Below are 23,885 nucleotides of genomic sequence, written 5' to 3' on the forward strand. Positions count from 1 at the left end.
TTTTTCCAGGTTTACCTCACTGCAAGGCATCCATTGATTTAACGCATCGTAAATTCCTGTTGTGAAACCCCAGACAAACTTATAGCTGGACTATATTGGATTTGCTATTGCATTTCCTGTAATGAATATAGCAGCTTGCTTCAAGTAGATAAACATAGCCGTTTGTCTTTAGTATGAAAGATTAATTGTGACAGATATGAAGTAGTTTAACTCCCAGCCAAATCATTTGCATCCAGGCTTTGCATTGGCTTTAATTATTCATGTCAAGTCAGGCATATTTACAAATATGAATAGGCTTTCCATGTGATGAATTACTTGGCCCTAATTTCTATTGATTTTGACATGACACTGCTTTTCAAGTTTTGCTTGAACATATTCAAATTCAATTTTGCATTTAGTTTGATACAACATATACCCTGTCACTAGAAATCATAAAGGATCTCTTTCCTATGGAGCTCCCAAACACCCCTTTCCCCTCAATCCATAGCAACAGGAAGTGTGTTATGATACACTGCCAGTTAAGGATAACGCTCTGCAGATACTCCAGAAAGGAGAGATGATATGAGACTTTACTCATTACTCCTTTGACAAGGCCAAGCTCTGACAATATACAGTGTACAGCTGCAGATGTGGTTGAAGCTGTCGCTGAGGATATTGTAATTGCCCGGACTGCTGCTGCATTTGAGGTTGTTACTATGGTGCTTTGTTATATGACTACTCTTTGCTGCTCCTATTAACATTCGCCAAGAAAGCATAGCTAAGCCACATGGGATTGGAACCCATGCTGCTTATATCAGATATGACAGATGTGTTACAAACCACAGGAGTTCAGGAATCCAGTAGCTTCAAAGCTCAGACAGCACAACCATTTCCATTCACTGCACACACACACACACACGTACAAGTCCCGCATTAAAAACTGTGTCCACGTCATGATCATAACAGCCAAAGCACAGTCATGGCTCCAGCCACAATTACACTACATTATTATACATGATAATATATCATAATAGAACTCAACCTGTACCATAACACGTCTCTCTTTAGATTAGAGAAAACGTAGTGAGAGATAACGATACCAACTCAAATTACGAAATATAAATCCCTTGTTTTTTAATTGGTGTGCCTTATCTGTGGGAGGCAGTTTCCATTATCCTGCTCTGATTTTTTCTTTCTCTCTTTTTTTCCCCCTTATTCCAACATATAACATAGTCGTTTGAGTTCTACTCGATGCTGTTTGAGGCTTGAAAAACAAACAACGTCCATTCCAATGTATCAGACTAGATATTATTACTGTGCTTGTGTCTAATGCAATGACATATAGCCAACAAAAAAATAACGGGAATGGTATTATATTTGAGGGATCTGTAAAACCAATATCTTCTGTATGCCAAATCCAATTGGGATTTATTTTTTTATTTTTTATCAACTAAAGAAAATCAGTGTTTGAAAAGGGTTGTGGACTCTACACTATCTGACATTTTAAACATCTATTGTGTCAAATCCATTGTTAATTGCCAATAACTTGATAAACAATAAATATGTATGTTTGATCTCTTATACCTAAATCCAATAACCTAAAAAAACACTAATTGAATTAGCTTTAAAACCTTTGCAACTCAAAGGTCTTCTCGACAATGAAGATGTGGTTAAAGTCCTCCAAAGATGTGTTACTCAGTAATATGGTTGTGTCGCTATCATATTTAAATATTAAGGTTATTGTGGCCAAATAATTCCTGAAAATGGCACTTTCCTGAAACACAACTATTAAAAATGAGGTATAGAAAAAAATTCCTACCAAGATTGTATGATTAGTTTATTTGTACTGTATGGACCATTCGTGTCTTCATACACATTCTTATTTCTATTAGATGTAAATAGTGAAGGATTTATTTTTGCCAGCATTGGCCACAGGTGAAGCTCAACCGTGAGGAAGAACAGAATGTGCACAATTTTGAAGCAGTGAGTTTCCTTTGTAAAAGCCCAAATGCATGCACCAACACATTCTTGCACTTTTTTATATCGTCAGTAATTCTGCCCGCAATGCTGCAGATAGGTGCGCCCAATACACACGCTACATGAGCGTTGTGTCAGACACTGAGTTGCACTGAACAAGCTGCATCATTGAACATTTCAGGAGAAAGAACAGGTTGAATAAACACATAAACTTGCTGTAATTCAGTGGGTTAATCATAGGAAGTTATGACCAAAAGTAGCTTTAGCTCAGAGTTAAACAGACATGCAGCAAAGTTAGCTGGCCCTGCCGTGACTGTTCTTTAGCCCTTAGAGCGAATCAAAATATAACTGCTAACAAAGGCAGAAAAGCTGTGGTGTGTTTATCATGCCCTCTGAAAATAGCAATAATCGTATTATTATTGATGGTAATATAAATTGTTGATTTAACATCAGAATGTTTCAATTCAATATTGTAAAACCAGTATCCTGGCACATCTCTGCTTGCAGGCTCTTTAGTATTCATACTGCGATGGACAGGAAAAACAAGCTGGAGGCAACTAACATGATACATTCTTCTCTCTCAAGACACTCCAAGCCAAACTGCAATACTACAGAGAGGCAATGGAAAATGATATAAAAATCACAAACGCAGTTTCTGCACCAGGAGATTAAGATGTCTTATTTCTAGGGGCAGAGGCAAAAGCAGACATCAGCCCACTAGTGCACATAACACGCTCAAAAAGGACAGGGCACATATTAAGTTTGCAATAGAACAAACAAATAGAGAAACCAGTGATTGACATGATCTGATGGGTTGTAGTGTTTGAAAGACCACGTGGATCTTTTTTTTTTTTACTTTAGAAAATACACAGGTCTTGAAAATGTAAGCCAACGAGTAAAAGGAAACTGATGATAGCTTATATTTAAGGGTCCCACATTCTCACGATTGACATGACACTGAAGCTTTCCGACTCAGTTGTTACCTCACGTTGAAAACAACAATGACTGTATCCAGATTACACTTAATCTCGAAAAGCAATATGAATTTATATCCTTCAGAACCCGTCAATGACTTATCAATATCTTTTTTTTTTGTTGAGAATTTTGATATTCAAACAATAAAAAAAGTTCCTGAACTATATACAGTATATAAGTTCAATATAAGTTATAACTGTATAGTTTAGAGTTTTCCAATACTTCATTTATTAGATAACTTGTTTTCTGGTCTAAGATTATAAGAGACATTATTTTAATAGCCAACCAGCTAATTAGCACCAGTTCTTCACTTGACCAAGCTGTTTTCTCAGATGGGGTTGGCCCCTTTCCTTCTCTTATTAATGCTTTCATTGAGCTACTTGTGATCTCTGTTCATGTAATGTTCCTTCCAAAAAGAAAAGAAATGTCTAATTGTATGCTGACGATTTATTGTTTTACAGTTTAAATTCCACAAAGCTGTTTATCCTATTGATTATGGTTAATTTTATTTTTTTAGATTAACCCTTTAAAGAGTTTGTCATTTTAAATATGTTGCAGAACACTAGACATCCTGCTACCTTTCTTGAACAATTTTAGACCATTTCAAATATTCAGGTGTCAGATGAGGACAATGGATGAAAATACAATAAAGGAATTAATTAATTTTAAATTATAGTTTTAGGAAATGCTCTAAGAAAATATTGAAATATTATTTTTATTAAAATCGATTATAATCAAAATTAAATTTAAGCCTTTCAGTGACCACTGCATGTCTCAACGTTGTTGTGTGGGGGAATAAAGGACAGATTGCTTTTAAGTACATATTTAGTTGATTTTTACATTTCGTAAAATGCAGGTCTGGGAATATGGGATAATTTATAGCATACCTTTACTTTATCACATCTTCAATTTGAAGTCAAAGTTAGTGGAATCAAGCGTTGTGCTTCCATTGTCCTCTATAGGTGATTTGTTCCAGGTTCGTTTTGGGTATAGCTTGGGGGCTCTATGGCCTGCTGAGAATGCATTGTCATCCATCATAGTTAAGCCTTAGCTTCATTAACATGTCAAGCTAACCTTCATCAGCCCGTCAGGATTCAGAATGCACCTCCTACACTCAGAAAAGAAGTTCCTGAAATGTCAAGATGACAGGGAAAGATGCCTGAGGGGAAAAGAAGAGCCACGATAAGAATAGCAAGTAATGCCTTCCACCTGAGGGGAATAACGCAACTCCTCCCCCTTAAAGGGAATACATTATCCTATTCCCAGACCATCCTGACTAGATGATTTTCAAGTGTACATTGCTGCCAACCCTTTAATGAGGCATTTGATTGACTGTTTGATTCTTGTATGTGTATTATATCGTTGAACCATTGCTGTCCATTCATTTCAGTAAGCTAAGTCAACTGACTACAAGGTACAAGCTTACTTGAGATACAGTAATGCACCCCAGTTAACTTAATGATGGGTTTTATTCCTAAATATTTCAAGTGCATTACCACCCAATTAAAAGATAATGGAACAGAATTAAAACCAAACATGATGTCCACAATAATAGATATCAAATCGAGTTAAAAAAATTGTTTAAAGTAGATTGTTAGAATGTATAGAGATGCATGAAAGGTTTTTGGTCAAATCCGTCACCAGTTATGTATTGCATACAGACATTTTAATAAATGGGATAACAAATAGTGCTAATATGACAAGCCTCTGAACTTTCAATCTGACCACTGTTCTTCTTTCTTGATTTTCTTTCTCCTTTCTCTGTAGATCTGTGATGCAGTGGCTCAACAGGGTTCAGTCCTTCCTCTACTGCAATGAGAATGGGTTCTGGGGGACCTTCCTGGAAAGCCAAAGGACATGCGTGTGCCACACAGGTGTCACCCTGTGCCAGCGACCCATCCCTTGTGTCATAGGGGGCAACAACAGCTGTGCCATGTGCAGCCTCGCAAACATCTCCCAATGTGGCTCCTGCAACAAGGGCTATAAGCTGTACCGTGGTCGCTGTGAGCCCCAGAATGTGGACTCAGAACGTAGTGAGCAGTTCATCAGCTTTGAAACTGATCTGGACTTTCAGGACCTGGAACTCAAATACCTGTTACAGAAAATGGATTCCCGACTGTACATTCACACTACTTTTATCAGTAATGAGATCCGACTAGAGACCTTCTTTGATCCTCGATGGCGTAAGCGCATGTCCCTGACTCTCAAGAGTAACAAAAACCGAATGGACTACCTCCACATGATAATCGGCCTATCGATGAAGATCTGCCAGATGCGAAATAGCAGCATTGACCCCATGTTCTTTGTTTATGTCAACCCATTCAGTGGTAGTCACTCAGAAGGCTGGAGCATGCCCTTTGGAGAACATGGTTACCCACGCTGGGAAAAAGTGCGACTGCAGAACTCCCAGTGCTTCAACTGGACTCTCCTGCTCGGAAACCGGTGGAAGACCTTCTTTGAGACGGTGCACATCTACCTGCGTAGCCGTGCTAAGATCCCAACCGGCCTACGCAATGACACGGGGCAGGGTCCAGTGGATCTCGGAGACCCAAACAAGCGCCAGATCTACATAAAAATATCTGATATTCAAGTGTTTGGCTACAGCCTGCGCTTTAATGCCGACCTGCTCCGTAGTGCTGTGCAGCAGGTTAACCAGTCGTACACACAAGGAACTCAGTTCTACTCATCCTCATCTGTTATGCTCCTGTTACTGGACATTCGGGATCGAATTAACCGCCTTGCCCCTCCGTCTGCACCTGGCAAACCCCAGCTGGACCTCTTCTCCTGTATGCTAAAGCATAGGCTCAAGCTCAACAACAGTGAGATGATTCGAGTAAATCATGCCTTGGACATGTACAGCACAGAGATTCTAAAACAATCAGATCACCTGACTGCAAAACTCTGTTGAACATAATAACATAAGGACAGCAACCTGAAACCCAACAAATGAACTATGAGGGGAAATTAATCTTAATTTGTCTTTCTCTTTTTCATTTTTGGACCTTTTCTGCCTTTTGATGTAATATTAACTTTGTAAGCATAATTCTTAAAGAGATAAAGGAAAAAGGCATTGATGAAAAGCATTTCAGATAAGATAACGAAAATCAATGGAACCACTATAAAAAGACTGTATCATATTTGTCCCAGCATGTCTGTCATTCCCTAAAAGAACTTAAAAGAGTGAGAAAAAAAAGAAATATAAAATCTATGTACTGGTGAAAAAGAGGCCTTGATTTTACTCTGAGGGATCAAAGGTTATATCTGAAACTGCCATTGTTTACTGAGAAAAACATTTTTAAAAGGAATAATGATATAACACAAGGGCAGACCGGATATCCTTTTATTTCAGCTAATGTGCAAAATATTTCAGACATAATGGACAGTTTAATATAAAAAAAAAAAGTTTATACATTGTAAGGATTAAATAGCCCTAGTGTGTAAGTAGTCAACACATTACTTATAGACTCTTTACTACATTTCAAACCCACAGCAAATCTGCATTGCTCTTTGTGAGTTATGAGGCACTCTGTCATAGTTCTGACACATAAGGCACACAGCAGGGCAGTAATGGATAGTCATGTCAAATAACAAAAGCCAGCTGTTTATATATATACATATATATGTGGGTGAATGTATATGTGTGTGTGCGTGTGCAAATGTGCGTGTACATTTTTTTGGCTTGATGCTTCTTGCTGTTCGTTAATTGAATGTGTCATTTGAGATTTGACTCCAGTCTAAGCAACATTTTGCATTTGGAGCGCTTCTTCCCGTGTTTGAAATTCAAGCTGTGTTTTTCACAAGGCAGTACCTCCTGGTGCGTGAGTGCAATATTGTGGTCTGAAGATTTAACAATCAATGCTATTTTGTACAGCTTTGCAAAATGTACATGTTGTGACTGCTGATTTGTGGAGCTATTCAGCACCAAGAGCAAAATGTAAACATTCATCATTCAGGCACATTTGCAAGACAACTTAAAGCCATACAGTTCCCTGAGGTAGACATACAGTACGACATAAAGTTCATCCCTGTTTCACAAAAGTCCGTACATGAAAAAAATTCAAAAAATGTTAAATTTTTATGGTTTTATTTTATTCTCTCAGTTTTTAGATAAGAGCACAGCAAAAAGTGAGATGACAAGGGAAGGCATATTATGTTGGATAAGAATCGTGTTGTAAAGCCACTGAATTTCTCTGTTGTGCCACAGGAAAAAAAAAAAGAAAAAAAAGAAATGGTTATATTAAAGCTTAAAATACCTTTTTGGCAGTGTTTAATCTGTAAGCTTTTTATGACCACGTGTAAAGATTTTTCTCTCCAGATTTAACCTTGTTTTGCATGTTGCTGGAAACATCAACAGAGCTGGAACCGTGTTTAACACTAAATCATCAAACTGAAATATGAAACACTACCTATGTATTGTTGGTCACACTTTATTTGGGTAATCCAATGCTGAAACATTGCTAATGCTGATTAGTTGTTGTAGTTCCAGTCCATTATCGGCATGTTTGTTAACAACAACAAAGGCAAGGTCACTAATGCCATACAACCCTGCTGTTCTAGCCATTGGTGGGGTTGAACTTAAAAAAAGAGGAGATTTCATATTTGCTGCCATGGCTCCCAAACTCTGGAAAATCCTTCCTCCCAGTGTAAAAGCTGCCAGCCTAGTTGCAAGCATTTAGACTAACATCTAACACATTTTCTATTTTTCCGATTGTTTTATTGTTTTGTTATGTCTGTTGGTCTCTTGTTGTAGCTATAGTTTGGTTCCCTTGGTACTTTCTGTTTAATTTTGTGTTCTTCTAAATAATTGTTGTTCTTTTACATTGTGATGTCACTCGTCTTGTGCAGTCAGCTGAAAGCAGAGGCATGTAATATGGGAACAACCATGTTGAGTTGTGACATAAACATGAACCATGCTGGAATTCCTCAACCAATCCAACACGTCTTGAAAACAGTGGTTATATTTGGGGCATGAATTAAGCAAGAAATTGCAGCAGCCCTGGAATGAAACCTGTTTCCGATTCTAATGGATGTATCTTTGTCAGCTGCAGATTTTACGGCCTCCACAATCACATCTTTGATGTGCATTCTGGCCATGAAGCAACTGACAGAATCATCTCTGGCCGATGACTATTCTTATAGTTTTCTTTCTTTTTTTTTTACTGTTGTCATTCTTTTCGTGACGCCCTTTTGACTCTTCCGAGGTGCATTATAAACAGCAATTTTAGTCAGATATGTAGGTATAATGTTTCACGACAAATCTAATCAATTACAGGTGATGCTGTAATCTGCAAAGTAATTGACCAATTTACAAATGTAGAGGTTAGCACATATGTGGTGGCTGGTTCAGGATGACTGAGGCTCAGGTTATCAGGCTCAGCTCTGTGTTGTCAAATTAGTCTCACAGTACAATACTTTTACTATCTATTTCCTTTGTCAGGTCAATACATCTGTTAAGGTGCATTTAGTGAGTGAGCAGTTGCCGCTGCAATGCTATTGTTTCAAATTTGCATAGGATGGCAGCACCGCCTCTAGGAAAGCAGCAGCAAGGGGAGAGAGGGCATCTGAACCAGTGGATACCTTTTAAATGTATTGTATACCATCTGTGACCAATCTGCTTGGGTGTAGATGGTAACTGTAAGCTGTCTAAAAGCTTCTTGGTATTGTTGTTTATCAGGCCAAGTTATGAATGTTGATCTTATTTTCAGCATGCTAATAATAATAATAAGGTAGACTTTACACTTTTGCAAATATGTCCATAGCGTTGCCATTCTAACATTTGCATGTCTAACGGTATCTCCTAATGGATCCTTTTAAGATGCCTGAGATGGCCACAAGCTTGCAGTCAATAGATATGCAGTAAATTGGGGACTTGATTGTTCAGCATTAACATTGGAGTATCCAAATGAATTGTTACGTTATTATTATTATTATTATTATTATTAAGTGCCTGTTATCTATCCCTTTAACACATTCAGAGCTGGAGAAAACTTTTAGATGTTACACAGACGAGTGACACTGAATTAGCTTGAGAATTTAAGACCATAAATGCTGATCTAATAAACACTTTTCATGTCCTCCTGAGATCTACCCCTTTCAGGAGGTTGGTGCATGTGGGGAAATCAACCACCAGATAGAGGGTCAAAGGATGACTTGAAGTTATGGTTGACATTTTTTGTCCCCTGTTGTACAATGTATCTGTAAATAATCACTCTGTTACAGTAGCAGCCTCTGCTACAGTAACATTATTATAAAATATAACAGTATTGAAAGGGAATAAAAAGACTACTTAAAAAGCCCTCCATTTGAGTACATCAGCACAAAGAACAGGGCACTCATGTCTAATGTATCTAATTAGATTCATGACAATGTATGACTCTTTTTATATTGTCAAAACATTCTGTACTTTACGATTTAGTTTTGAGCCACCGCAAGGTCCATAAAACAAGCACATTTACTCGTATGGCATTATGCTACCACAGTGTTGCTTACATGTATCCATGGATATGTCTGAAGATTTTTACACCTAATACCTTGCCTATGTACTTTTTTGCTGTTCTGTTGACATCATTATATCAGCTTATTTCAAATGAATGTTTCATATAATAATCTATTTCTCATTAAAAGGCTATATTTAATAAGAAGAGCAAGGCTTGTTTGTACCATTTCCCATTCTAGAAACTATTATTAATATTTTGTTGATAGGGTATATACCAAATGCTGCGTAAGATTTAGAGTACTGAACTATTGTTTCAATATGATTTTGATGGCCAGTTTACGCAAAAATCACATGACATATATTGTAAAAACAACAATCCAATACTTACAAGCGTTTTATGAATTATTAAAAGCATTGTAGTTATTTTAATGATGCTCAGAGGACCAACAAGACAAGATGTTTCAGTGAGGAGACACAGGGCAATCTATTGATTCACAATGATCGTTACTATTACACCAATTATTTATAGACATTTTAACATTATGATTAGTGATGAATAGGAGAATTGAGCATTTTTAACTACATTATTTGTACCAGTATTATATACAGTGTACTGTATTGCTTATAAACAAAATGTTTTATGAACAGTAATTAAAAATAATCTTTAAACAGAGATTAGATTAAAGATGGAAATATTCTACATTAACTATCAACAGTGCTATCATATGCACTCTTTACAAAATCTAACACAATATCGTGTCATTTAAGGAGTGTTCAGTAAATGTGTCGCGTGTCTATTGGATATTCCTCATCGTCTTTTTGCTCAAATTAAAACTATGGTTCATGGGGAAATGGTCATTTCAAATTGTGATAAAAAAAACTGTCTTGCATCAGCATGAATAGCATTCCTGCATTTTTACAAAAATATGATTTTGTCTCAACCCTCACATTTTGACTGAACCATCAGCTCCCAAATGACAAAACCTGGACATCACTGTCATCCTTCAATGGCTTTCCCCTAAACTCCTCCAGTCGTGTTGGTTGAAATGCCAGGTCATGCCAAAGAAATGAGGAATTGAACCAGCAGATGTATGTTGTGTTGTGCCACCTGGACACGTATCTGCCTCTGTTTGGGCGTCCTTGATTTAGCACAAGCAGTTTAAGTACGACAAACATTCATATAAAAAAACTTAAAATGTCTCTTGTGTATGTGGTTATCACTTGTTAACAATATCCGTCAAGTGATAGCACTAAAATATTAGAGCAAAATGTTATCATGAAAAAAGTGTTTCAGTAACAGTAGTATTTTTACTTCACTAAATCATTACATTATTTGCAGACCACACATCGAGTAGATTTTTGGACATCTACACTTTAAAAAACATCATATGAGAGCAAAGGAGAAATGAACTTCGTATTCTTAAAGGGTTTTAAACATTTATTTTGATAGACATAATTGACTGCTTGGTTCCTCAGAGCTCCTTTTCTTTCAAACCAAATGGTTCTGTCATCCCATGCTGTGATTTACACTGAAGGGAAAAGTTTAACAAAAATAAATTGAGGAAAAGCTTTTAGGATAATTTGATTTAAATGCAATATAAATGAAGCAGCCATTCAAATAGCTACTTCACTGACATTTACTTGACTGCCATATTGTTAATTTACCACACTACCATAAAAGATCCAGGTCCAGCTAAAAAAGGAAACACATTTTCTTCTCCTAACTTCCTTCATTATTCAACCGAAATTGAAAAACATGTATGGCGTCCCCTTTTTTTCTCTTTAACTCCAACTATCCATCCATCCATTTTCAATACCGCTTATCCTCATTAGGGTCGCGGGGGCGCTGGAGCCTATCCCAGCTGACATAGGGCAAAGGCAGGGGACACCCTGGACAGGCCGCCAGTCCATCGAGGGCACATGTAGGGACATACAACCATTCACTCTCACATTCACACCTATGGGCAATTTAGAGATCAATTAACCTGCAGCATGTCTTTGGACTGTGGGAGGAAGCCGGAGAGCCCGGAGAGAACCCACGCTGCCACGGAGAGAACCCACGCTGCCACGGGGAGAACATGCAAACTCCACACAGAAGGACCGCTCCGACTGGGAATCGAACCCTCGGCCCTCTTGCTGTGAGGTGACAGTGCTAGCCACTACACCACCGTGCAGCCCAAAACTCCAACTAAGATAATGAAATAGCTGAATAGCTATTGTAATCCCAGTATCTCAAGTAGGACACAAAACGGTTAGTAAATCTATAAACCCCCTTGTTGGAGTACAGTGGCACCTTAACTGATGGTATCTGATGGGAGTTACTGAGCTCGGTCTTTAATTACTGTAGAGACTGAGCTTGGTCTCTACAATTGGACAAATGAATTGTTCGTTGTCAGCAGTGGGGTTTCATGAATAAGTAATAAAAATAGACAATGGGAACCATTTCAATTGCACTGATCCATTGCTAGCATCAGTGTTCTGTGATCATTTTCAAAGTTCCTGGTAGAATAGAACACACACACAATTTCCGTAAAGACCAAGGTCGGAAACTCAAAGAAAGACCAAAGAACATATATATGAATCGGAAACCATAAATGAGATACACATACAAAACACAGGCAATACAGACACTTATTCTGTAATTATGGATGCATATCACTTTTTTTTTTGCATTTTACATTACTTTGATAATCTTTGGGTTCCAGTTTTTTTCGGATTGTTTTTGATCCAACATTTCTTTGATAACCCACATTTCATAATTCAAATTGTCAGTTGTGCAAACGATTGTTTGCCGTACCTGACTGTGTGACGCACGTTGCAGCAGACAGAGGTGATTTCAAGGGGAAAGATCTCAATCATTCGTTCGTCTCAGAGATGGACAAAGACAACAGCTTAGCTTAAAGATCAAGATAATTAAAAGGTTATACAAGGAGAGACATACTTTCTGTTACCAGTCCAAAATGAAATCCATGATAAGACAGAGCAGAGAACGACTGCCTTAACATTTCCCCTGTAATATGAGGAGACCCCCCCCCCGCTCTCCAGACTTCATGTGAAAATGCTCTTGGAGTAGTTGAAGGTTAGTCCACCTCTGTAAAGATGGTGACCAGTTTGACAATCCTTTTCAATTCCATTGAATCTGATCTTTTGTCAATCAAAGGTCAAATGTCCCATCATTAGACAAAGGAGGCTAATTAGCCACATGAGGCACATGGCCCACACAAAGCATTGAAAATACAAAGACAACGATGAAGATACTGATAAAGGATGTCAGCAGATTCTGTTAGAAGACCTCACAGCACCAATACTCATGGCAGTGGTGGACGAAGGCTGTCGTAGCCTCAGCTTTTCATAGAAACAAGTAGGGGGGGGGGGGGGTTCAAAGAAAGACATGTTGGGAACCACTGCCCTAGAAGACACTGTATCACATTTTCTATACTGGATAGGCAGTCTACGGGTCACTTTATCATTCCATTATCCAAATCGCTTATCTGAATTAGGGTTGCGAGGGCGCTGGAGCCGATCCCAGCTGACATATAGAGACAGACAACCATTCACGCTCACATCTACAGGCAATATTAGAGACTCCATTTAACCTAAGCTTCATGTCTTTGGATTGTGGGAGGAAGCCGGAGGGAACACACGCTGCCACGGGGAGAACATGGAAACTCCACACAGAAGGAACGCCCAAGATCGGAGATCGAACCCACGCCCCTCTTGCTGTGAGGTGACAGTGCCAGCCACTGCACCACTGTGCAGCTCATGATAATTGCTTCACTATCGAGTGAGAGCTGAAAATGTGAGCCCTCCCCTCCTCCCACCTCAGAACTCATCAATGCTAATACAGATAATCATTACTTTCTTTTTGACATGATAGCTTTTTCAAAACCTTCTCTGTGACCACCTCCTGCGCTTGTACGCGTTTACTGCAAATTATGTCTGACACGTTGAACTTCTTAATCTTCTTCAAATGCAAATAATTGACCTAATCAGACATGAAATTATCAATCTACCTAATGAAGTTTCTAGTCTCTCTAAGAATGCATACCTACTTCTTTAGTGCCGGTGCTAGCGGTTTCTCTGAGAAAGAGACAGGCTCACTAGACACGTTTTCCATGCCGCTAAACCAACATCTTACCTGTTCAACCCGCTCCCTGCCAAAGTCAAACGAAAGCTTATTTATAAGTTAAAATCACCTTGGCAGGTGGCCACTGAATGACTGCGTTAACAAAATATTATATTAAAATCATACATTACAAGCATAATTTAAATAGTTTACATTGATCTAATTCATGTAAACCTGAGGGATTTGTTCCATTGAACAGGACTGCATTTTTACAGCTTTAGCCATAATACTACGCACCCTAAACATTGGTATTCCTGCTACGTTGGTGCAGCGTTATGTGTTTTGAAAACTAATGAAACAGCTAACTTTCAGGAAGGACCTTGATTTTAAGATGCATCCTGTGAACTAGTGTCTCACAGTAACTAATAAAACCAGAATTAACTTTATTTGTAATTATGTTGACACCTAGGAAAAATGTAAAAAAAAAAAAAGAATTCAAGCAGTTAACAATAGTCTCCCGTAGGCACAGATACATATTTGTTTCATTAAACGAGCAAAAGTTGCCTCTTTGATTATTATGTCTTGAATTGCATTGGCAACACCTGGGATAGTGAATCACAGGAACAGGAAGACTAACGGAGACAGATGCCTCTTCCAGAGACGGAGGCTGCGGTCGAATAGTCAAAAAATGACCTCCTAACCTCTAACCCTAACCACTTTTCCTTGACCTTCTTTAACTGAAGTCAAATAAAAGAATGAAGGTGGCAACAGCATATGTCACAGGGTTTATTGGAGATCTAAATTTGAAATGTACATGGGAAGTGCAATATCAGACTTTGATCCCCATTTTACTACGCACTTCATTTCACATACCCCCTCTGGCCTCTGATTCACAGGAACTGATTATGTTTTGAAGGACAGAAAAAAGAAAAGACATTTTAATTTTTTTTATTTCACAAAACCAGAGCCTGCAGGCATCAGGAAAGCCAACTAGAAAGATAAACAGTGGGACAATGCAACCACACTCCCTTATATAATGGATAACTGGAGGAAACAATACAGTCTCAGTTAAGTACATGTCAAATACATAAAGCCCATTAACAAGGAACTGTTAATGTACTTTCCCCTGAGAAGAAAAACAGGTGACAGGAATAAACACACTTGTTAGTGTACACTCTTGCCTTGCAAGGAATTAGAGGCAACCTGGCAGGTAGCTCTCCTGATAATGGAAGACACTACACTGTAAACACCTCAAGGCTGTTGTTATTCTCGAATCTTGTTAACAGCTGTGGATGACAAAAGTGTGTGAGTGCAAATGTTACGGGCATTTTTACATAGTGAAGCCACACAAAAATAATGGCATGAAGTATTTTAGGTACAAAAATGTTGTCATTTGGCTCACAGTTAGAACAAAAAAAATGACTTGAAACACCTGAATGCAGTTTTGTGCCATGCACTGTGAAAGCTAGTGGGGTTTGAGGATCTGTCTTGATATTATTATGTTTTGGGTTTATGTTTGGTGTTATTTATGATGGCCCTCAGGTGCCGAGGAAAAGCACACATTTGCAAGGAAAACATAAAATAATGAGTCAAAGCAAACCTCAAAGCACAGCAGCACAATAAATCACCGACTAACACTGCAGTGTTGTTGTACAAAAAATACAAAGGCACAAGACTAAAACAATTAATCAGAAAATACAAAGTTGCACTCAAAATCAAACAATTCAGAACAACAAGTTTACCTAAATTTAGAGAGTGGAATTTAAAACCGGCCTCCTAAGACCACAGATCTGATCTGTTTATTCTCAACTCCTTGTCTGTTCTGGCGCACAATGCATCTCTACATGCAAAATAGAAGCTTTGGTTTGAGCCCTGCAATTCCTCATTTAAAGACCACAAACCAGTGTTTTATTATCTATCATTTACTATTTTGTGACCATGGCTGAACTTGGTTTTCTTGTCACATACAGTATAGTGGGGTTTGGATGAGGGGGCTGATAACTAACAACAGTTTTAGTAGGCAGTTATTTGCCCAAGTTAGCAACAACAATCTCAGCCTCTGTTTCTCTGCCATTGGCTCCATCTTACTATTGTTGAGCACTAAAATGAAAGCCTGTGATTCAGTACCTTCTGTGGAGTGTTATGTCCTGGGTGCTTTATGACGATGACACCACGTGTGCAAAGTTGCTGGAGTCAGGAATCACATTTTCAAGTGCCGGGTAAATAATTAATCCAACAGCATATAAAGCTGCAAAACCTGACCAAGATTTGAGCAGATCAGTGTTTCTCTCCTTTTAGGTGCAGAATTAAGAAACAATGAGTCCTAAGCATTACACAGTCTTGTGCGGTAAACATGAATAATCACGTGCCAGCTAATAATTTGCTCAATTAAAAAAGTAAACGCTTTAGCTCCTGCATGCTAATTGTGAATGTTTCTGTGTAACTGTAGGAATGATCGGTTTGGGTGGTGATAATTGCATATGTTCTTATTGTTGTGATGTTACATTGTTTAATGTTCTGAGTTGTGAACATTTCCTTTCTTTGCGGGAACAAATTTAATGAACTTGAGGCGGATGAAAGATGAAGATGAAAGATCTTTACAGAATGACCCATATGATGGGCTTATATGATCTCCTCTTTTGAACCAAATACACTATTTCTTTCATTTTGATGGTGTTCCTGAGCGTCTCAATTGCTGCATGAAAATACATTTTGGATTTGGACTCTTTTGCAAGCACACAGTGGTAGTAACACATGGTTTCCGACTTGAACTACGAAGGTTATTGGACCCCGGTTGGTGTACATTTATATTGCATATTTAACATAACATTCGTTTTCCAGAATAACTTCTATTGTGGTAGCCTTACAAACCATATGGTCCCATCATAGTAGGAGGGTGATCCAAGTGGCTGACATAAGCGGGATATTGCACAGCAGGAACATAATGGTGGTAATGGAATTTTAAATTTCTATTTCATTGTAAGAGAACACTTTCCCGTTGTCCCATATTGAACTCAGTGGTTCAATCCATGAAGAGCTCATTGGTGGTAAAGAAATGGAGACACGGATGATGTCTCCAGTGTTACTGCCGTGCAGCTTGGTGTTCGTAAGGAAACCAACTCTCTCTTTTTCTGAGTAGCCCCGAGTTAGCGAATGATGAATGGTGAAATATGTCGTATCATGTGCTGCCTCATGAAAGTCTGACTCATTTTTTAAGTCACATAACACTCTGCTTACTACGTCTGAAGGGTTGCATAATGTTTTTATGTTATTTGGATTGTTGTACTAGTCTGTTTGGAGTTTGTCATTGCAAATTTGTTAATTATCGCCATTTTACATAAACAATAAGTTTGAGTTGACATGAAAAAAATGTAATGCCACCAAATATTTTATTCTATGACTTTGTTAATCCCAGTTTAAATAGTGCTTCCTCTCTATGCCCATTCGTCTCCACTTATCCTGAGTGGTATATTGCATTTCTTCTGATTTTCAAACAACCTCTCTAAAAAACAAGATAATTCTACAACTTTGGAAGAATATCAGTCCGTCCATTGGGTTAGCATGGATTTGTTTTATTTTTATGGGGTTAATAGGGTCTTAAGATCTTTGGCAGAAAACTATGAATGTATTGTTTTAAAAATTGTTCTCACGCAATAGGATGATGGCCTCCATGCCACAATTATAACAGCAATGACCACGGTAACGACATCGCTTGGATCACTTTCAGAGCGATTTAATGAACGACAGAATCACTGACAGTCAAATCAAACTTCATCTGAATTTACTGGGCCTCACATACAAAATGTCATGTTCAACATGGCAGATGACACTGCAGATCATTGAGGTAAAAAACACAACATTAGTTTTAATTTCTTTATTTTTCTCTGTGGTACTGTACAGCAGTAACTAGTTATCAATGCCCGTGTTGGGGCTCCGACACAGCAGGTGCTTGACGTCACCGTTTAACAGATCGTTCATCAGTGTGGAGGCTCACATCGTTATCATTATAGAGATCTTTCTTAGTATGGACTGTCCTTAAAACAGGGTCAAAATATGGATGGTCAAATTAGTTTACCATGTTGCTACTCCCCAAACTATATGTGACTGCAAATAGTCCTAAGAGGTTGTTCATTAACTCAGGACCTCCAGTTTCACTGCCCCAGTTTCCCTCTCTGATTGACAGAATGGGGCAATTTATTTACATACTGATGACCGACAGCTTCACCTTCACCACTTAGTTCTTTGCTTGAAACTGCTAGCGGCTGTTTAGTCTCTGAGGAATCGGAATAGCGTGGCATAACACACTCATCTTTTGTGAACTCTAACAAACTAGCTCTCCAGCCTGCTTGATCTAGACAGGCACTGGTGAGATTGATGGCTGGGACTTGAAAGCTGCATTTCAGAAACCGCCTGCTCTCCCTTGACAATATTCTATAAACTGCTTCCTCTGGTAAATCTGGTGGCTCCCACTCCATCTGTCTCTGTCAGGGGGGAGATACACACACACACACACACACACACACACACACACATGCACGCACACACATCCTGTGATCACAGTTTTAAAACACAAGCCAGGAACACCTTTCTAGCCTTCTCCTTGGGATTGTAGTGGAATGGAGTGAGATAATGTAGACACTTTCTTATGCACCCATTTATCAGTATCAGGATGGGTGGGGTCAAAGACGAGAAACCAGCTATTGTCTGTTGGATGGGTCACTGTTCCACTTTTATTAAGGACCTGCTTCTGTTTTAGGGACAAGCTCCTCCTGGGTGTTGAGGGGAGCTCTGAGAGCTAAATGCCCAATTAACCTTGCCTGGCACAGGCACACTTTTAAATGGTTCCCAAATGGCAAAAGGTAATTAATTAATTTAATGGGAAGGCATGCTCACCTCATTGTTGAAAGGTGCTGAGTTCACACGACACTAATCAATGGGATTACCTTTGGCCTTATTTTGCATGCCACTGAGAGGAATCGTTGGCAAAACAAATTATGATTTGTAGGACAAGTAATTAGTCAATGAGGATACCACACTACCCACCATTGTGAGACAATGAGAAAATGTGTCATTTTTTGACATTGCAGTCTTGCTGCCAAGTGATATATCTAAAGAACAACACAAAGGCATACACATGTGTATGCTTCATTAATTAAAGGACTTCACTTCTTAAAATGCAGAGGATTGCTCTCAGTAAGATGACCCACATCCCATCAGCATTAGTTATTGCTCAGATTGAGCTTGGATGATGGACACATGCCAATTTTTCCAATATTTTCCATGTTAGCGGCACAACCACTACTGCAACATTTTTTGGTATCAAGAAAAAATGGCTAACGTGAGCACAACGTCAGTCTTAATTACAATGTGAAAATGAAATGACAATTCAATCTGATTGTCATCCTAGACAGTTTTCAACTATGGTGTGTTGCTCCTTTATGGGTGTTGCCTTTTAAGGCAGATCATTTATCATTTTGGATGTGATGTGCTATCCTGTGTGAAGTAATACTGGCTGAGAAGCTTGTTTTTTGGCTTTTAAATTGTATCTATGCAATATACTCCAAATGACACTAAAAACTAATTATGAAAATGCAGAATGTACTTGAGACAGCTTTCAATACAAACTCATACACCAGATGATTTGTTTGTGGCAGTTCTTTTGTGGGATTTAATGAGGACTTTATTTTAAAATTGGGAATTTGTTATAATAGTATATGTATCACCATTAATTAGACTGTACACCACACTTTTGCCCTCGATGGACTGGCGGCCTGTCCAGGGTGTCCCCTGCCTTCGCCCTATGTCAGCTGGGATAGGCTCCAGCGCCCCGCGACCCTAATGAGGATAAGCGGTATTGAAAATGGATGGATGGACCACACTTTTACTGGTCTAACTGTAGCTTTAGTTGAACATTTTATTTTATTTTTTATCATTTATTGCATCTGTCTCCCTCTCTCTGCTTACAATAGAAATGCATACAGATCAGAAACATGTCTTCTTGTGCCATTCATGTTGTCGTGCTTAGTTCACTCACACTACAGTACCAATAGACTTTAACTCAGGCCGCAATCATTACATCACCTCCTCCAGACTGTTGCATCTATGAAATCTCTGTGGCTGAAGCATACAGTAAATGGCTGTGGGATCACTCTGTTACCTTCATGCTGTACACCATAGCTAACGGGACTGTCTCCTAGCAACCTCAACCATGTGCATTAGTTTTGGTGTTAGGTCTTTAGGTCGTTTGCATTATTTATGAGGACTTCTTGGTTTCATTTGCATTATATAGAAACTGAAATTACCACATGACAACAAATAAGGAGAGAGTATCGTCGAGCCTCACCACTTGTTACAAGCTGCCATTTTGAGAAAAGATTTGTGTAAATATGTATTTAGACATTTTAAAGCTTATTTGTTCAAGCAGACTGAATAATATCAATGATAATAGATTTTCTTTAGAGCAAAGCCCCCCCACAGGCATCCTTGAACATCTATACAACTGAACTTTGCATCACATAAACAACATTAAATATAACTTTTAATAAACAATAATACATGACAAATAAACCATATTAAATCCCTTACCGTGACATTACCTGCATATATCACACAGTGCAAGTGTCTATTCATGTGTCCTTTAGGAAGCAGCAACATCTTTCAAATTTCAATGTACATAAAGTGGCAACTTTACTGCTCACCCTAGTCACAGTTGCAACGAGAGGCCAGCTGTCTACCACCCCATGGGAGTGCAAACAGTTTTGCCATCTGCCACCAAAATTTAGCGGGTCTAATATGTGCTTCTTGCCACTGCAGTTACAGCCAGGAACCAATGCTGCTGCCAATCAATGATATAATGAGATATTACACCACTGACAAACGTAGCCGAGGATACAGACTATGCTGCATTTCCTATGTATATTTAATAAAAAATGTTGCCATGATGTGTATGACTGGCTATTGTAAAAAGACCCGTCATATTGTGGAGATTGCAGATAATCAAGCATCCAACTCTGCAGCCCTTTGGTTTTATCCGACCGTATTGACTCTATGGTTGAGCCAAAGCAGCTCTTATTGACCCCTTATGGAAGCCGTTGTCAGTGAAAAATTTTTTACGAACATATTACCGATAGAATCTATAAGCTGATCTGATGTGGTGTGTGTCTGTCAGCATATATTGATGCACTTATATCCCATGATGGTCAAAATAATCAATTAATACAGCTTTAAAATTAACAAAGTGGTAATGTGAAAGACTCCACAAGGCTGAACACTGCACAACCCTTTGTCCTCATATGATGAATTAAAATGTTTTGCATCATTACAAAAATGTGTAATCCTACCAATGCCAGCCTCGACAGAGACGCTGGTATTGTTTCCACCTCGTGAGTCATCATGGCAAAGTGCAGCTACAAATAAATTGCTCAGATATATATATCTGAGCAATTTATTGTGTGGGAATGGTACCATTCACTGTTTGTATTAGTGAATGGTTAGTAATTAGTAATGCCAGTATGTGTGCAATGTGTTACTCAAATGCATAAAATGTTATAAAATATACATCCGCTAAAAGCGGCAACTTATTGTAAATTATCATGAAGCACATTGAGCTGAAAGTTGTCAAAATTACCCCATCACAGCTGTTAAAATATTTCTGAAATATTCCAAAATCTACCCTCTGTACTTTTCTCACTCATCATCATTTGCATGGATCTCCATTTAATGGATACAACAGAAAAGCGTTTTGGATTCATCCCAGAATTCGAGCAACACACACTAACAGAGACTGGCAAAGTCCACGCAAAAACTGTCAAGGCTGATGAGTTAAGTAGGGCAGAGATTTATCTGCATCAGATTTGTAACGATGCAAAGATGAGCGTGACTGATTCACTGTTCAAATTGATGAGTTGATTGCCTAACCCGGGTCGCCTACCCCAGGACAGGAAGGCCATTAAATACAGTGACCTTTTGTCTTTCAATGTGACAACAATGAACCGAGGACAAGAAGTGAATATTTCAACATTATAATCCTCCATCTTAAAGTCACCCTCTGTCTGCACCATGCTCCATCTCTGACTTTTTACACACTGTTTTTCTATCCCCTCCATCTATCTCCCATTTTGAATCCTCTGCTCCACTCTTCCTCTCTGTGCATTCAACCCCCTTTCAATCTGTTTTGATCCAATTCTTAACAGCCGTGTGCACTTCTGTAAGTAAGAGTGAATCACCCAGGGGGCTCTCATCAAAAGGCTGCCAGGAAGACAAAGAGGCTGGGTTGCCCTGTGCTAACTGCCAATGTCCTTAAAGGGGACTTTCTGGCAATGCCACCTTTGATCAGTCCACCATGACTGTATTCCCCACAGCATCCGGACTGTTGGCTAGTGTACTGAGTCCTGCTCTAGCATTCAAACCAACTATGTCTTTCAGTTTAAGTAGCCTCTTATGGAAACACCTTATATCCTTGGATGAAGCTTGTCAGTTCCGGTGTTATTCATTAGCACCTTTTTGTCTGTTAACCGGACAAATCTGCAAGCTTCTGTTTAATTTCTTATGGCAGACACATCTGGTCCCCATCCTCTGTGGACGAAATCCCAGCAGCCTGAAATGTGCCAGGCCAATCACAACTGTTCGAAGTGTTTGAGATGAAGACCGTAAAGAGGAGCGCTGTTGAGACATTTTTGACTTGGCTGCAGATGACGTGGAACTTAATGTTGAAGCCATTATGGCGTCGGGATTGAACAAACTGGACGGAAGTTTTTGCACAAATAGAAACGATCAAGTGCACTTTTTCTTGAGATGGAAAACATGTTTGCCAACTTCCGACAATATTTGAAGTTTAATATATCAAGTTGTAGTATACCAGCTAATATATGCACGCTGTAGTATGTTTTGTTATTTTTATCCATCACTCGAGCGTTATATTTTTGTCCCGCCCAGGTCACACTGTAGTGTTCTTTTGATTGGATGGCACTACCTTGCTGTGATTGGATCTCCACAGTGAACGGACCAGGTCACTGGTTGCTCAGCGCTACGTCACATGATGATATCCCACAGATGATATCCCACAGATGATGCCATTACCAGGCAATGTCAGGCGACAGCACTTTGGTTTTTATGGTAAGAATTCTGGATTAAAATGAGTGAAACAGGAATACGCATTTGAAACGCTTAGAGGAGGATTTTTATATTGAACTATGACCATCAACGTAAAATAAAAAAAAGATAATTTATAGAGTTTTTAATAATATTCACATAATTAGCTGTACATCATCTTTAAGTCGGGGAACTTTTTATCCCCTGCTGTGATTTTAAATTTCTGACTTGTGTTGACGTCTCTATGGGGGATGTACGGAAATTGCACGGGGGTTGGATTGAGGGTCCTCCTGCTTCATGCAGAGTAGTAGGCTAAGGTTTTTGATATGGCAAGGTCGGGCCAGAGTTTAGGCCACCTGCTGTCAAAGCACAAGGACAAGGTCTGCCTTGCAGAGCTGAGCCAGTGCAGTGTCAGTCAAGCTGTGCACCAACGTTACTGCTACCCCTTCCTTTCCTTCCCCACCCAGAACTTACAGTCTTGCTGCCCCACTACAAAGGACGAGTGGAGGGTGGGAATGGCGCTTGGTCCCTCCCCTCCATCTGGTGCCGCATGCCTCTGTCAGGATGTCAGCTTGCACATAGTAATGAAGGGTGTCATCAAGGTTACTGCAGGCTGGAATGTTGCCGCTCCTCCTCCTCGCTCTGCCCCTGTATCCCTCATTACCGTCTCTTGTAGCACATATTGTCTTTCTGTGTGAGAATCCAGTTGTTGGTATATCATTTATGTAAAGGGCTTGGTTTTAGTTAGTAGTTGGGAAATCTTATCAATCCACTTGCAGTGAACACTACTAGTTTGAAGCACTAATGACTTGCTTTTGATTCGGAATAGAAGACAGAAGTAAACTAAATATCTTCTGTATAGTTTCTGTATTGCATTTTTGTTTGACCAAATTATTGAGGCACACTACGAATTTTGACCGATTAATGCTATCAATTAAACAGTTAAAATGAATATTAAATTAGCACAAAAAGATGAAAGGAGAATAGCTGATCCACCTTATATGTCAGTCCACCTTAAGAGAGCCTGAACCGGAGTTGTTGCTAACTTCGGGACGAACCCCGCTCGCTTCACTGGCTGGTAAGCAGGACACAGGAACTTAATGTTAACACTATTTTCACACTCATAGTCACACACACACACACGCATGCTCTCTCTCTCTCTCAACCGGGCACTTGCTAACCGTTAAGCTGGAAACCCTGACGGTGTACGCCAGGCAACCACAGCACCCCTGCATGCAAGGCAGTGGAGCTGATCTTGTTGGTTTACGGTTAATGATCGGTTAACGAGAGTCGGCTATCAGGAATAGAAATCCAATTTAGCATCCCTAATAAAACTACGAATGCTTCTATTTAAAGGGTTTC

The 23,885-nt window shown here is 39.0% G+C and overlaps 1 protein-coding gene across 1 annotated transcript in view; it reads left to right on the forward strand.

Annotated features, from left to right (window-relative positions):
- brinp1 (bone morphogenetic protein/retinoic acid inducible neural-specific 1) overlaps positions 1 to 7,136 on the forward strand; it is a 98,545-nt gene extending 91,409 nt beyond the window's left edge. Inside the window, exon 8 of the mRNA XM_034547076.1 lies at positions 4,699 to 7,136. Coding sequence (XP_034402967.1) covers positions 4,699 to 5,839 — 1,141 coding nt within the window. The 3' untranslated portion in view covers positions 5,840 to 7,136. The remainder of the gene's footprint in view (positions 1 to 4,698) is intronic.
- Positions 7,137 to 23,885: the final 16,749 nt, after the last annotated feature.

The sequence above is a fragment of the Cyclopterus lumpus genome, chromosome 12, assembly GCF_009769545.1.
Source record: "Cyclopterus lumpus isolate fCycLum1 chromosome 12, fCycLum1.pri, whole genome shotgun sequence".
Classification (NCBI taxonomy): Eukaryota; Metazoa; Chordata; class Actinopteri; order Perciformes; family Cyclopteridae; genus Cyclopterus; species Cyclopterus lumpus.